Here is a 12990-nt window from a genome sequence, read left to right on the forward strand (position 1 = left end):
GTATTGTATTATAACTCAAAGTATAAAATGGATACCCGCGAGTCCATACTGATATAAATAAAGGACTGAATAAGTTAATAAATGGAGGAGAAGAGACAAATCTCCCATGCAGAAGAATTCCAAAAAATTTATGTAGATACTCCCCCTAAAAGAGGGGACACAACTCCCCAGTCCTGAGATGTGCCCATAGTGACTTCCTTCCAAAGAGGACAGTATGGAAAAGGGGACAAAAGAGAAACCTGACAGTGGAGAAATCTGACAAACACGACCCCAGCCAAGCGATCAAGGTCAACGGGAACAGTTATAAAACACGTTGACGGTAAGTAGCCTTGATAGGATGTGATGAAAACGGCACTTTACCTCTGTGATCTTCCTCCCCAAACCCGTAACTCTACTCCAGTCATGAGGAAAACATCAGACGAATCCCAGCTAAGGGACATTCGACAAAGTACCTGACAGTCCTCCTCAGAACTGTCAAGGTCATCAAGAACAAGAGAGTCTGAGGAACAGTCACAGCCAAGAGGCGCTAAGGAGACATAAAGACTAAATGCCATGTCGCATCTTGGATGGGGTCCTGGGACAGAAAAAGGACCTTAGGGATAAAGGTAAGGAAATCGGAATAAACTGTGGACTTTAGTTAATAACAATGTGTCAATATTGGTTCATGAATTGCATCAAATGAACCACGCTACTGTTGAGAGGTTAATAATAGGGCAACTGTGTGCTTGGGTAAATGGGTACTCTTGATACTACTGTCTCGATTTTTTTTGGTACGTCTAAAACTATTCTTAAAAGAAATCTATTAATCGAAAAAAATTCTACCGAGAAAAAAAAATAAAGCCCCCAATCCTTAACATGAGCCACGGTGTGCCAACCACCGGCCCCTGACCACTGTGCTACCCCTTCCCTTCTCTGCCTGCCCAGCCTCAACGGGACCTCTTCAGTTTTGCTCCCTTCTCTTTCCTCAAGGTTTCTGCAGATGCTGTTCCCTCCCCTGCCCGTGTGTAGTTAAGTCCACTGAGCCTTCAGTTCTCAGCTTAGAAGTTGCCTCCCCCGGGAAGCCCTCAGGGACAAGGGACCGACAGAGAGGCAGGCAGACCTCAAGAGATAATGGGCAAGGAAGAGCGTCTGCTCCATGGAGTATCGTCCAGATAAGAGAGATTCAGGTCGAGCTCCATCCCCACCTCCTCATCACTGCGTGTTCTAGAACCACATCTGCACACAACGAGCCTCCTCTCCCCTGATTCCTCTGTTGCTTCTGGACACTGGCTTGGCAGGTGATCATCAATGCATTGGCCACCCCTCGTACTCTCACTCTCTCCTTCAGCTTAGCTTTGGGCACCTCTGTGCCTCCCCAGGAGCAGGACTCTGAGGCCACGGGCTTCCCCTTCTCAACACACCCAGGTGTGTTTAGCCCTCCACAAGAAAAGACTATCCGAAAATGCCCTTTAGAGGACTGAATAGCTAAGCAGAATAGTTTCTAATCAGAACCAGCCGTTTGCATAGAAACAGGAGTTCTGAATACTTGCTGTGATGATTAATTTTAAGTGCTGTCTTGGCCATTGTACTCAGATATCTGGTCAGTGTAGATGTTGCTGTGAAGGTATTTTTTTTAGATGAGAGTAACATTTAAATCAGTAGACTTTAAGTAAAGCAGATTACCCCCCATAATGTGGGTGAGCCTCGCCCAATCAGTTGAAGGCTTTAAGAGACAAAGACTGAGGTCCCCCAAGGAAGAAGGAGTTCTGCCAGCAGACGGCCTTTGGACTCCAGCTACAGCATCAATTCGTGCCCAGGCCTCCAGCCTGTTGGCCTGCCTTGCAGTTTTTGGATTTGCCGATCTCCACATTTTCATGAGCCAATTCCTTAAAATAAATTTCTCTCTAAACAGGCAGACCTCCGAGGTAATACAAGTATGGTTCCAGACCACCACAATAAAGCGAATATCACAATAAAGTGAGTCACACGAAGTTTTTGGTTTCCCAATGCGTATAAAAGTTACTTTTACACTATACTGTAGACTATTGTGTGCAATCGTATTATGTCTAAGGAAACCATTGTACATACCTTAATTAAAAAATACTTTATTGCTAACAAATGCTAACCATCATCTGAGCCTTCAGTGAGTCATAATCTTTTTGCAATAGTAACATCAAAGATCACTGATCACAGATCACCATGACAAATATACTAATGAGAAAGTCTGAAATATTGCGAGAATTCTCAAAATGTGACACAGAGACACGAAGGGAGCAAATGTCGGGAAAATGGAGCCAACAGACTTGCTCAATTCAGGGTTGCCACAAGCCTTCAATTTGTAAAAAACTCAACATCTGCAAAGTGCAATAAAACAAATTATGCCTGTATATGTGTATATATATCCCACTGGTTCTGTTTCTCTGGAGAACGCCAAGTAATACACCAATACTCACACAGGACGTCCCCTTTGTTACATGGAGAGCTTGCTAGCATGGATAAACTTCAGATCAACTACAGCCCAAACAATCACACGTGGCATCACGGGTCCAAACTGTCAACGCCTTCTTCGCGCCATCCTAAATGCAGCTCCCCAGGGCCTAAGGGACAGAGACCACCAGGCCCCTCCTCTCTGGGGCCAGCGGCTTGGAAGGAGAGCTTTGTACAATACCTGCTTAAGTCCTTGGCTAGACCTTGGCAGGAGGGAATGGAAGCTTCGACTCCATCACCAGCTGGAGTGGAAGGCAAAGATGCGTGTCCATCACCAGCTGGGGCGGAAGGCAGAGATGTGTGTTCTGAGGCCGGGGGAGTGAGATCCGCACGGGCAGCAGCTGGGTGGGTGCTGGGGACACAAAGGGAGAATTATTCCCAGCGGAACTCGGCTCCTTTACGGCACATTCATCAGGCCCGCTCACCCCTCCCAACCCAGTCACACACATGGCGTTGGGTATTTAAAGACCCAGCACACTGCTGCCCCAGGCTCCCCACCGGGTTCCCCGGGCCTCTGCTTAGACACAGTCGGGGTGCACCTTCCAGTGCAGCAGCCCCCAGGCCAGGCTGTGAATTCCCCCCGCCCCCGCCACTCCTTAGGCTGCAGCAGAACCCAGGCTGCAGGCAGCTCTGGTGTCAGAGCACTCTGAGTTGTCTTGTTTGAGTTTTGTTTGGGGGAAGGGAATTTCATATGATCGTTTCTCATCACTTTTTTAATAAGCAGTGAAACTCCGGGAGTTGAAAACTAAAATACAATTTTGCAAACTCCCCAGGATTTGGCCCAAAACTCTGAGGCTGAGAAAAGTCAAGGTGAAGAGGCTGATGTGTAACCAAGGAACCTGCACCAGGAATTTGCCGGGATCCCTCTTCCCTGGGGAAGGATTCCCAGAGCACAGCCCTGTCCCTGGTTTAATGGGTGAGTGCCCCCTGCTGGACATCCAGGGAAAGGCTGGGAGTGCAGGGAGGCCCCCAGCAGGAGGGAAGGTAGCAGGGAAGCTTCCCTGGTGGCTCCGTGGTTTGGAGTCCGCCTGCCGATGCAGGGGACGCGGGTTCGTGCCCCGGTCCGGGAGGATCCCGCGTGCTGCGGAGCGGCTGGGCCCGTGAGCCATGGCCGCCGAGCCTGCGCGTCTGGAGCCTGTGCTCGCGCGTCTGCAGCCTGTGCTCGGCAACAGGAGAGACCACAACAGTGAGGGGCTAGCGTACCGCAAAAAAAAAAAAAGGAGGGAAGGCAGGAAGGACGGCCACCTGCAGACACACCCTTGGAGCCAAAAGGCACCAGGCTTGGAGCTCAAAAGAGGTTCTGATCTTCCCCTTTGGCAAAAGCAAGACTAGCGATGCCGTCCACAGACTTCCAGGGCGGGTTAGCCCTCCCAGCCTCTCCGGCTGTCCGCACTGCTGTCCACACTGTGTGACTCAGTACCGAGAGCCTGAAACCCAGCCAGAGGTCGAATCTGGGGTTACGAGTTTCACAGCCTCATGCTGGGGACTCATTGCTTCCCTGTGGGCGTGAGCTCCTGCTGGCAGCTCCCGCACTGCAGGAAGGCAGGACGTTAGGGTTTCCAGGTTTCCGTGTCAAGGGTGTCCTGCTAATCTCCACCTCCTCCACGTCCCCTGCGAGGCTGGCTTCCCGGCCTGGAGGACGGCTGCCACGGGCACCGCACACCCAGTACAGCGAAAGAACTCTCAGTCTAGCCCCAAATCCCTGTCGCAGCTCTCAGCAGGTCTTGCAGGGCCGGGCTTCTGCCCCGCGCCTCGCCCCACAGTCCTCACCCTCACCTGCTCTGCTCTGACCAGCCGGGCCCCCCTCCCCGGGTTCCCACAGCACTGGCTGCCCCTGCTGTCTCCTTGGAAGCCCCCCTCCTCCCCGGGCCAGCAATTCCTCCGCTGCCCGCGTCCTGGCTTGGCCTTCACTATTCCGCAGCTACGAAAACAGCAGTAGCTCGCCCCTGCTGGTGCAAATGTCCGGGTTGGCTCTGTCCTAGGTGCCTGAGCCTGTGAGCCCGGGCCTGTGTTAAATGCTTCACATACGTGACGTCGGGAAGCGCCACAACAGCCTTTGAGTCAGATGTCACCACCCTCACTTTACAGAGATCAAAGCCGAGGCTCGGAGAGGCGAGGTCACAGAGCGAGTAGGCGGGGGAGCCAGGATGGGAACCCAGGCTCTGAATCCTTAACACTGCGTGACTCAGCACCGAGAGCCTGAAACCCAGCCAGAGGTCGAAGCTGGGGTCCAGCTCCATGCCCGCTTTCTAACGGAGCCCCTAGCACACACCCGGAAGCCCCCAGCTCCTCCTCGGTGACTCCCATCACCTGGGACTTGAAGACCACGAGGGAGACCGAACTCCCTGAGGACAGGGGCTTTATCTCTCAGATTCACCCCAGCAGCCCAACATCCAGCCGGGCCACCCACAGTGGGCACTCGGACAGGCAGAGAGAGAGCCGGGGACGGGGCGGGGGGAGTCCCGAATGGCTACGACCAAACCGGGTTCAGGGAGCAGAGACAGAGCTGGAACCACATGACCTTCTCCCCTGGGCCTCATGGAAACTAGGAGCAAAACAGAGCAGAGAGTAATGATCCTGGCTAAGCCCAGAGCAAGGCAATCCACACGTGAACAAAAATTACAATGAGCTCGTGGGCAGAACCGGCAAAAGTGCGAAGTGGGTTAACAGACGGCACGATGCCTTGGCTGTTCAAACTGCTGTTTGTCACAACATGGACAGTGGCTGAAATAACATTTTTCGTAAAGAGATGACTCAAACGAATAATGAAAACTATGGGGGGCTGTTAAAAGCTCCTTAAGGAAGCCATTTTCCCACTCTGGAAAGCTACATTTATTCTTATCCATAAGCAGTGAACAGGCCACTTACAAACTCAAGCCTTTAGTCTGAAATTTGCTTTCGAAAGAAATTACACTGGCCGAGCCCCTTCCTCTGCACACCCCCTGAAGATTTTATTTAATTTAATGCAAACAGAATAGGTGACACAGTTCGTGGACACAACTCCATCAAAGTGCAAGGAAAGGTTTCTGTCTTTGAAAACCCTGGCAGAGGGGAGGAGCTGTGGCCTCAGAACAAGGCCAACCCCACGGGGAAGCACAGTGACAGTCACACTGTGACGAGGATGCCTCGAGGCTGACCGCATCCCCCCACCCCTGAGAACACCCTGTGGTCCCCTCAGCTCTTCAGCCTGGAGACCGGATGCCTGCCCCCTCCACCCTTCACTTGGTTGGCACCCAGACCACCAGGGCCGCACCCTTCCGGCGCTGGCCTGTTCCCATCAGCTAAAGGCACCAAACAAATGACTCAACAGCTCTTTTAAGAATGATGGCGCCCCTCCCTCCTGGTCTGCAGGCTGCCCTTGGTCCAACCCCAGAGGCGGGGAGGTCAGGCCCCAACAGGGAAAGCTTCAGTGACTCACGACCGAAGCTCTGACACACGGGCACCTACAGATGCCTCCCGGCCCCACAGAACTCCCACTGTCCCCTCCTAACCCTCCTCCTCCCCCAAATTTCTCCCCAGCTTGGCTAGTGGCCCCACCAGCTGTCCAGGCCCTGGACCAGAAGTTGAGACTGTCCTTGACTCTCCTTGTTCTCTCGCCCCATCATCGCCCCTCCAGGCTGAGTCACATCCCTCGTCCTTCCAGAATCTGTCCCCTTTGTCCTGCTGGTCCAGGCCTGCAGCCTCTCTGAGCAGGGCTCCTGCACATCCACCCCCCAACACACACACAGACACCAGGATGTCCCAACTCGAGTTCTGATCAGCTCCTTTCTTTTTTATTTTTTTTTTGCGGTACGCGGGCCTCTCACTGTTGTGGCCTCTCCCGTCGCGGAGCACAGGCTCCGGACGCACAGGCTCAGCGGCCATGGCTCACAGGCCCAGCCGCTCCGTGGCATGTGGGATCCTCCTGGACTGGGGCATGCACCCGTCTCCCCTGCATCAGCAGGCGCACTCTCAACCACTGCGCCACCAGGGAAGCCCTGATCAGGTCCTTTCATTGCCTGAAGGCCCACCACCCCCACTTTCCACGCCTTACACCTAATGAAATACAGGTGAAACTCCCGGGCCTTGCAAGCTGGGGCTCCCGCAGCCCAGTTCTGTCCCCTCCCGGGTTTGTCCTCCTGTTGCCCTGACCCCACCAAGCCAGTCTCCAAGGGCTCCTGGCAGTTTCTTGCCTCTGTGTCTTTGCTCAAGCAGACCCTGACCCTGAATCCCCGCCTACCTCTCAGGCCCCCTCCTAGCCCACCCCATAATCATCCTGCAGTGTCACCCAAACAAGGAAGCTCCCCCCGTCCCCGGCAGGGGTAACGATGCCCACCCTGCATTGCCAGGCTGAACTGGGCCTGGCTTCTGCATATGCTGTTATTTTCTGCTAACACGTCCTCTTCTCCTACTAGAGACTCAGCCACTGTGGTCTCTCCAGCCCCCAGCACGGGGCCTGGCCCGGAACAAGTGTGCAACACATGGCAGCTCCTTCCCTCCCGCCCCCGGCCTCCCAAACATGCAGGCCACCGACAATGGGACAACTGTCCTATCTTCTTGGAATCTCAGAGTCCAACCGTCTTGAGGTGGGACCAGCAACATAAGCTGCAGGAATGCAAATGAAAGCAAAGTGGAAACGCAAGGCCCCGTGTGCCTAAAATATAAGAATTTCAGGAGGGTGACGACAGCAGCGTGCGGAACCGAGCACGGGGCCCTTCTGAGCATGGGGCCCTGGGCGACTGCCCAGGTCACATGCCCATGAAGTCAGCCCTCGTTCCAGACCCCGAGGGGAAGCTTCCATAGGGCCCCTCCAAGGCCCCCTGAGCTGCCAGAGGGCCTTGTTGCTGGAGCAGATAACCAAGTCAGCCTCCCTTGCCAGCTCCTGTCCACTCAAGTCTCCCGTGAGCAGCAGTGACTTGTCTTAGAGACGTTATTCTCAGGGAGTCGGGCCCTTTCCAATGCCCAGTGCCACTCCCAGCCCTCAGTGGGAACCCGTGGGCAGCTGTCAAGCCCAGCACAGAGCGGGGCAGAGGTCTGAGATGGGGTCCACATCTGCATTCTCAGTTGGTTTCTTTTTTTTCTTTTTGGCCATGCCACGTGGCATGTGGGATCTTAGTTTCCCGACCAGAGTTCGAACCCGTGCCCCCGGCACTGGAAGCGTGGAGTCCTAACCACTGGACCGCCAAGGAATTCCCCTCAGTTGGCTTCCACAAGGCACTTACATTCACTTGCCCTTGATCTCCTCCCCTATAAAATGGGCCAGGAATAGGGCTGCAAAGACCCTTTTCTTGTAAAAGTCCACTAATCCCTTTTCCCATGTAAGGAGTTAATCAATGTCTCTTATGGAATAACAAAGAAGCTGAACTCAAATTCATGTAAAGTATTTGTATTTTTGGAAGATGAAGGAAATGTTGATTTAATTTAAGCCTTTTATTTTTTAAGGGAAGAGCTGACAAAAAAAAAGGGCAAATAAACTCACCATACTTTCAGCAGACAGAAATGCCATGTCGATCAAGGCATTCTTTCCTGCGAGGCCCAGCTGGACAAGACCTCTGAATCCTTCTCAACACAGATCCCTAAGGAACCACTACTAACGGGTCAGAGTTTGCCATCCCTGATTCAGTACCTCACCAAGGTCGTCACTAACAACAACTGGTCCCATTAACCATTTGGATGCAGTCGCCACCCACACAAGACCTGAGAAACACAGAGCATGCTGCTTCAGGGCTGGCACTCAGCCCGACAGTCCTCCAAGCCCAGCTGTAGTGAGATGCCGTCACCAGCTGTTGTCTCTTGACACCCTGTTCAGGGCTTTTGAGTCCTTCTTGGCGGATCCCCCACTGAACTGATAGCAGGTTTCATTTCAGAGATCGGAGAGAGTTGCCAAATTAAGCCCCTGTCTAAGGACAAACACCAGAGTGACCCTGGCTGTCATGGGAGTGTGATAACGGCCCCCAAGATACAAGCCGAGCATATCACGTCCTGTCGGGCCAGATGGGCGAGAGCATCTTATCTCCTATTTCACATCACCATCTGGAAGGTATTAACACAATAGCCCTTCCTCACAGGCCCCCTTGATTTTTTTCTTCCTGAATCCCCAAGTGCGCACGATCACGTAATAGGGCAAGAGCTAAGGCCAAAGACTCAGCTCAGGCTGAAAGTGAGATGCAAGCCAGAGAAAGAAAAGCGCTTTGAAATTGATGGTTTGGAGAGCTACGTTCGGTCGACAGGAGCACCGGACAATCAGTCCCACCGAGGCCTGGGGTTTGATAAGAGGAGTCTCCGAGATGGGAGATCCTGCATCACCCTCCTCCGAGATGCAGCCGCTGAGAAGCAACAAAGCCCGAATCAGAAAGTGCCCGGAGAGGCTTGCAAACCGGCTGGCAACTCAAGACAGGCGCATCAGGTGATCTCTAGTCGCGAGGGAGATATTCCAGCCCGTGAAGAGCAGCCCACGTGAGAGTATAAATGCCACCGACCTTCAGATGTCTGGCCGTAGGCTGGTTCTGCACAGTTAACCCTGAACAGGCTTGTCGGTTCCTTCCCAGCACACTCATACCCTTTTCACAGAGCGAGTCTGTGCTCAGAGGACAGAGATGACTTTTAAGCTTGGTAGAAGCAAAACTTAATCAGGAAGGAAAATATTAACTAAAGGAAAAGTCATAAATACCATCCCAAAACTACACGAGGCTTTGATCTGGGTTGGGTCATCCAGCACATTGATTCCCACCACTGTCTCTCCCAGTTCCTTGCATCCTCTTCCCAGGTGCAAGATTCCTTGCGTGCCTTGACGGTCCTTGGTAACAGAGAATGCAGAGCTGAGGATACCGAGGACAAAAGGAAACTGATCTCAGATATCCAAGATTTAACTATTTATTCAGAAAGTCAAACCTACCTACTATAAGGTACAACCTACATAAAGGTATAACCTACATAAAGCAACTCCAGAACCATGAAAAACCAAGCCACGAACAAACTCCTGTGCTGGTTTGAACCCTACGAAGCTGTCAATATTTTGACAATTGCCAATGTGGTGATTCCCGTGCTTCAACCTAACAGTAGCCAGCTGGACACTGGAAACGCAAAGGTTCTGAACAGATATATAGGCGCATCCCAACTGGCTCAGCCTGCCAGGTACTGGTTATGTAACTCTATCTCATGAGCACGTACCTTCATTCAACATGTGCCTTTTAAATGGTACAAAGGAATTCGGTTATTCAGAGAAGACTTTCAGGTGATCCCTTTTCTAAGTTAAAACAACAGCGCCCCCACTTTATCCCTCGGTTTTTCACAAGGCGCTTGCTTAAATCAAGGTTCAGCTAACCTTTCTGAAGCAGTTGAACCCACCCACGCACACCCATAGCAGAAAGACAAAAAAAACTTATTGTGCAAACAGATGAAACCAAAAGAAACCACAGGATTTGGAGCAAGAGGAAAAACAGAAGCTGTAAGTCAGTGTGAATTCCCTGTGCTTTCAACTCTGGAAAATTCTGAATTTGGAAACTCTAGTGAGATGATCGCGCTGAGCAGGGGCCATCCCCTACTCCTGCTCTTTGGTCCTACGGAAGTTCAGCCGCCAGCTGCTGGGTCAGGTGTTTCCTACCCTGAGGAGCCATTAACAGCCAGACAGGTGAGGAGAAGAGCATCTGGACACATTGCTTTACCCAGTGGTTCTCCGATTGTGGACTCCAGACCGGCAGTAGCAGCGGCATCCGGGAACTTGTTAAAAAGGCAAAACCCTGGGTGCCTCCTCAGACCTCCTGAATCAGACACTCTGGGGATGAGGCAGCAATCTGGGCTGGAAGTGGGTTATTTTGATGCTAACGTTTGGACCCCATGGACGTGAGTCAGGTGAGTAGTTTTCCAGCTGTGTCCACGGGAGACCTCAAGGTCTAAAGAGACCCCTCAGCCTGGATTCCTGACTACAGGAAAAGCACCGAAGGTTCCCAAATGTAACCAGGGTGCCCCATTTTACTCTGTTTAACAAATGGTAGTAGAGCTGGAAGGTTCCAATTGAAAAACAATTCTGCTGCTTTATTAAAAAAATAGAAAATATTGAACAGATGGGAGTGGCCACGGGCAATCTAGTCATTTGTAGAATGTTCTGGAGGGTCTGGGCTCGGCTTTCTGTGCCATCTGGGGATGTCAAAAGCCAAAGGGAAGCTCAACCACTTACAGGGGGTTCAGGGGCTGTTTCCTGAAGAGGGAGCAAGTTTGATGTCGTCCAGTGGCTTTAACTGGACAGAAGGGGAGCGTCAAAATCCCTTTCATTTTATTTGAGAATTGCTGCAGGGACGGGGGTAGCTTCTCTCTTTGTTCTTGTTCAGAAAGAAGAGTTGAAAGGGAAGGATCAGTACCAAAGAATTAGTAGCGGCAGAAAGGAGGGAGAGAGTCCTGCTCTGCTTTCTCTCTGGTGGCTTAAAGAAAATGCTCCAGCCCCACTTTTCTTGTTTTAATAATTTTTAACATATTTTTATTTTAATTTAAATTAATTTTTTAATTTAAGGTACCAACCCTGCTTCTGCGGAGCAGCAAACCTCTAGAGGATGTTGCAGGCTGCCCTCTGCCCAGGTTTGTTCCTTCCCCGTCTCTCCTCACCTCTCCCCCTGCCTCTCCTGTCCCTGCTCTGAACAGGAAGTGGAGGGGGGGATCCTTGGGTGATGCTATGATCTGAATGTTTGTGTCCCCCCAAATTCCTATGTGGAAGTCCCAGTGCCAAGGCGATGGTATTAGGAGGTGGGGCCTTTAGCAGGTGATTAGATCATGAGGCTGGAGCCCTCGTGATGGGACTACTGACTTTATAAAAGAGACGCTGCAGAGCTCCCCAGACCTTTCCATCACGTAAGAGCACAAGAAGAGGTGTGCAACCAGGAAGAGGGCCTTCACTCAACCATGCTGGCACCCTGATCATGGATTTCCAGCCTCCAGAGCTGTGAGCAATAATTCCTGCTGTGTATAAGCCACCCAGCAGCAGGAACAGACTAAGACAGATGGGGTGGGGAGGCAGGGTCATTTCTGAGGTCTAAAAAGCCACGAGCACACACCCAGAATGCCCTTCTTAGTCACTCCCACAGAGCAGCAAGGTTAAGTACAGTTGATTCTCTTTATTCACAGTAACTATGTTCTATAAAGTCAGCCTGGACACTGAATTAGCAGACACTAAACCATTGCTCCTAGAGGAAATCTAGGGTTAGGTTCCTGCAAGCCACTGGTCCCCATAATTTTGTCAATCGATCAAAACATAATCTTGCTTTATGTGAGTTTCCATTTAAAAACATCTTATTTAATATATAATTGATTCCTTAACACTGAATTTACAGTAGGCAGCACTGTAACTCACACCCAAACGAAGTTTATCTAACAAGTATTTTCTACATCAGGTACATCACAGCCTTCTTGCACTTTGAAACACTGGACAGCACTGTGCTTGGGGACTATTTTAAACAGCAAAATCATCAACAAAATCACAAAAAGCACGGCACTAACTATACTGTGAAAGGACACTTTTCATAATACGAGAGCTGTGGCAAGAAGCCAGAGGTCGCCTTGCTCCACTTCATCTGGGAGCACGCTCGTCAGGTGACTGAAATTTTTTGCTGCTCTGCATGTGTTCACAAATGACCATGAAAGAGTCATGAGTATCAGTCTTGGGGTTACAAATAAATCTCAGCGAGGAAGCAAACTCACAAACACGGAATCTGCAAATAACTCGGATCGACCGTATTTTGTAGACAGAGTTGGTAACCAAAGCCAGACCAATCTCTGCTCCTACCAGAATTACCTCCTTCCCACCAATTTCCAGTAAAAATAGGACAATACAGCTCCGGACAAAGGTCCAATCACACTGGCAAGGCACCAAAATTGCTCATTCGGCATTGAGATCTACTGAGTCTTTCCACTGGAAAATAAAGCCAGAGAGCTGGCCAAGCTCTCAGCACTGATGAACTCAGTACTCAGCCACCGGTCCCTTCCTGCATCCTGTGATCACTCTCGGTCATGGTCACAGGTGACACAACTTCTTTACTCATGTCTTTCTCGGACTTGAGAGGCCAGTGATGTAGGCGGGACCCCGTGGCGTGGGGGGAAGGGGGAACCCGGCTCCCTGCAGCCAGTGGAGAAGCTCAGAACCAGGTTCGGTAGCCAAGCTGGACCTGCTTCAAACCCCAGCTCTGCCACTCACTAGCCACGTGTCTCTGAGCCTCTGTCTGCTCACCTGTAACACAGCAGTCGTAACAGAACCCCCTGCCTGCTGGGGCTGTTGTGAGGATTTACGGAGATACACCCCGCATGGTGCCTGGAGCACAGGAAGTGCCCTAGTGGGAGCTTAAAGAGCAGACATCACGGGACTACTGTGGGGCCTGGGACAGGTCATTCAAAATACACAGTCTCGGGTTGAGGCGCTAACTTCAGAAGCGTCAGTAACAACCCCCCGGTGGACATTAGTTCTCCTGAGTCACCCAGCCAAGTCCTCCTGTATCCTCTGCTCCCACGGCCCCTTGGCGTCCCTCGAGCACTGGATGAGGATGATCTCAGCCCCACTCCTTT

General features: G+C 51.5%; 1 protein-coding gene across 15 annotated transcripts in view; it reads right to left on the reverse strand.

Moving 5' to 3' along the window:
• The window catches only part of TACC2 (transforming acidic coiled-coil containing protein 2), a 205304-nt gene that overhangs the window by 87345 nt on the left and 104969 nt on the right, over positions 1-12990 (reverse strand). For 10 of the 15 annotated variants that reach the window (XM_067709185.1, XM_067709176.1, XM_067709175.1 and 7 more), the window contains one exon: positions 2648-2818. The exons of the other annotated variants lie outside the window; for them this stretch is intronic. In XM_067709185.1, coding sequence (XP_067565286.1) covers positions 2648-2818 — 171 coding nt within the window. The remainder of the gene's footprint in view (positions 1-2647; positions 2819-12990) is intronic. 15 annotated transcript variants of the gene reach the window in all.

The sequence above is a fragment of the Pseudorca crassidens genome, chromosome 16, assembly GCF_039906515.1.
Source record: "Pseudorca crassidens isolate mPseCra1 chromosome 16, mPseCra1.hap1, whole genome shotgun sequence".
Lineage (NCBI taxonomy): Eukaryota > Metazoa > Chordata > Mammalia > Artiodactyla > Delphinidae > Pseudorca > Pseudorca crassidens.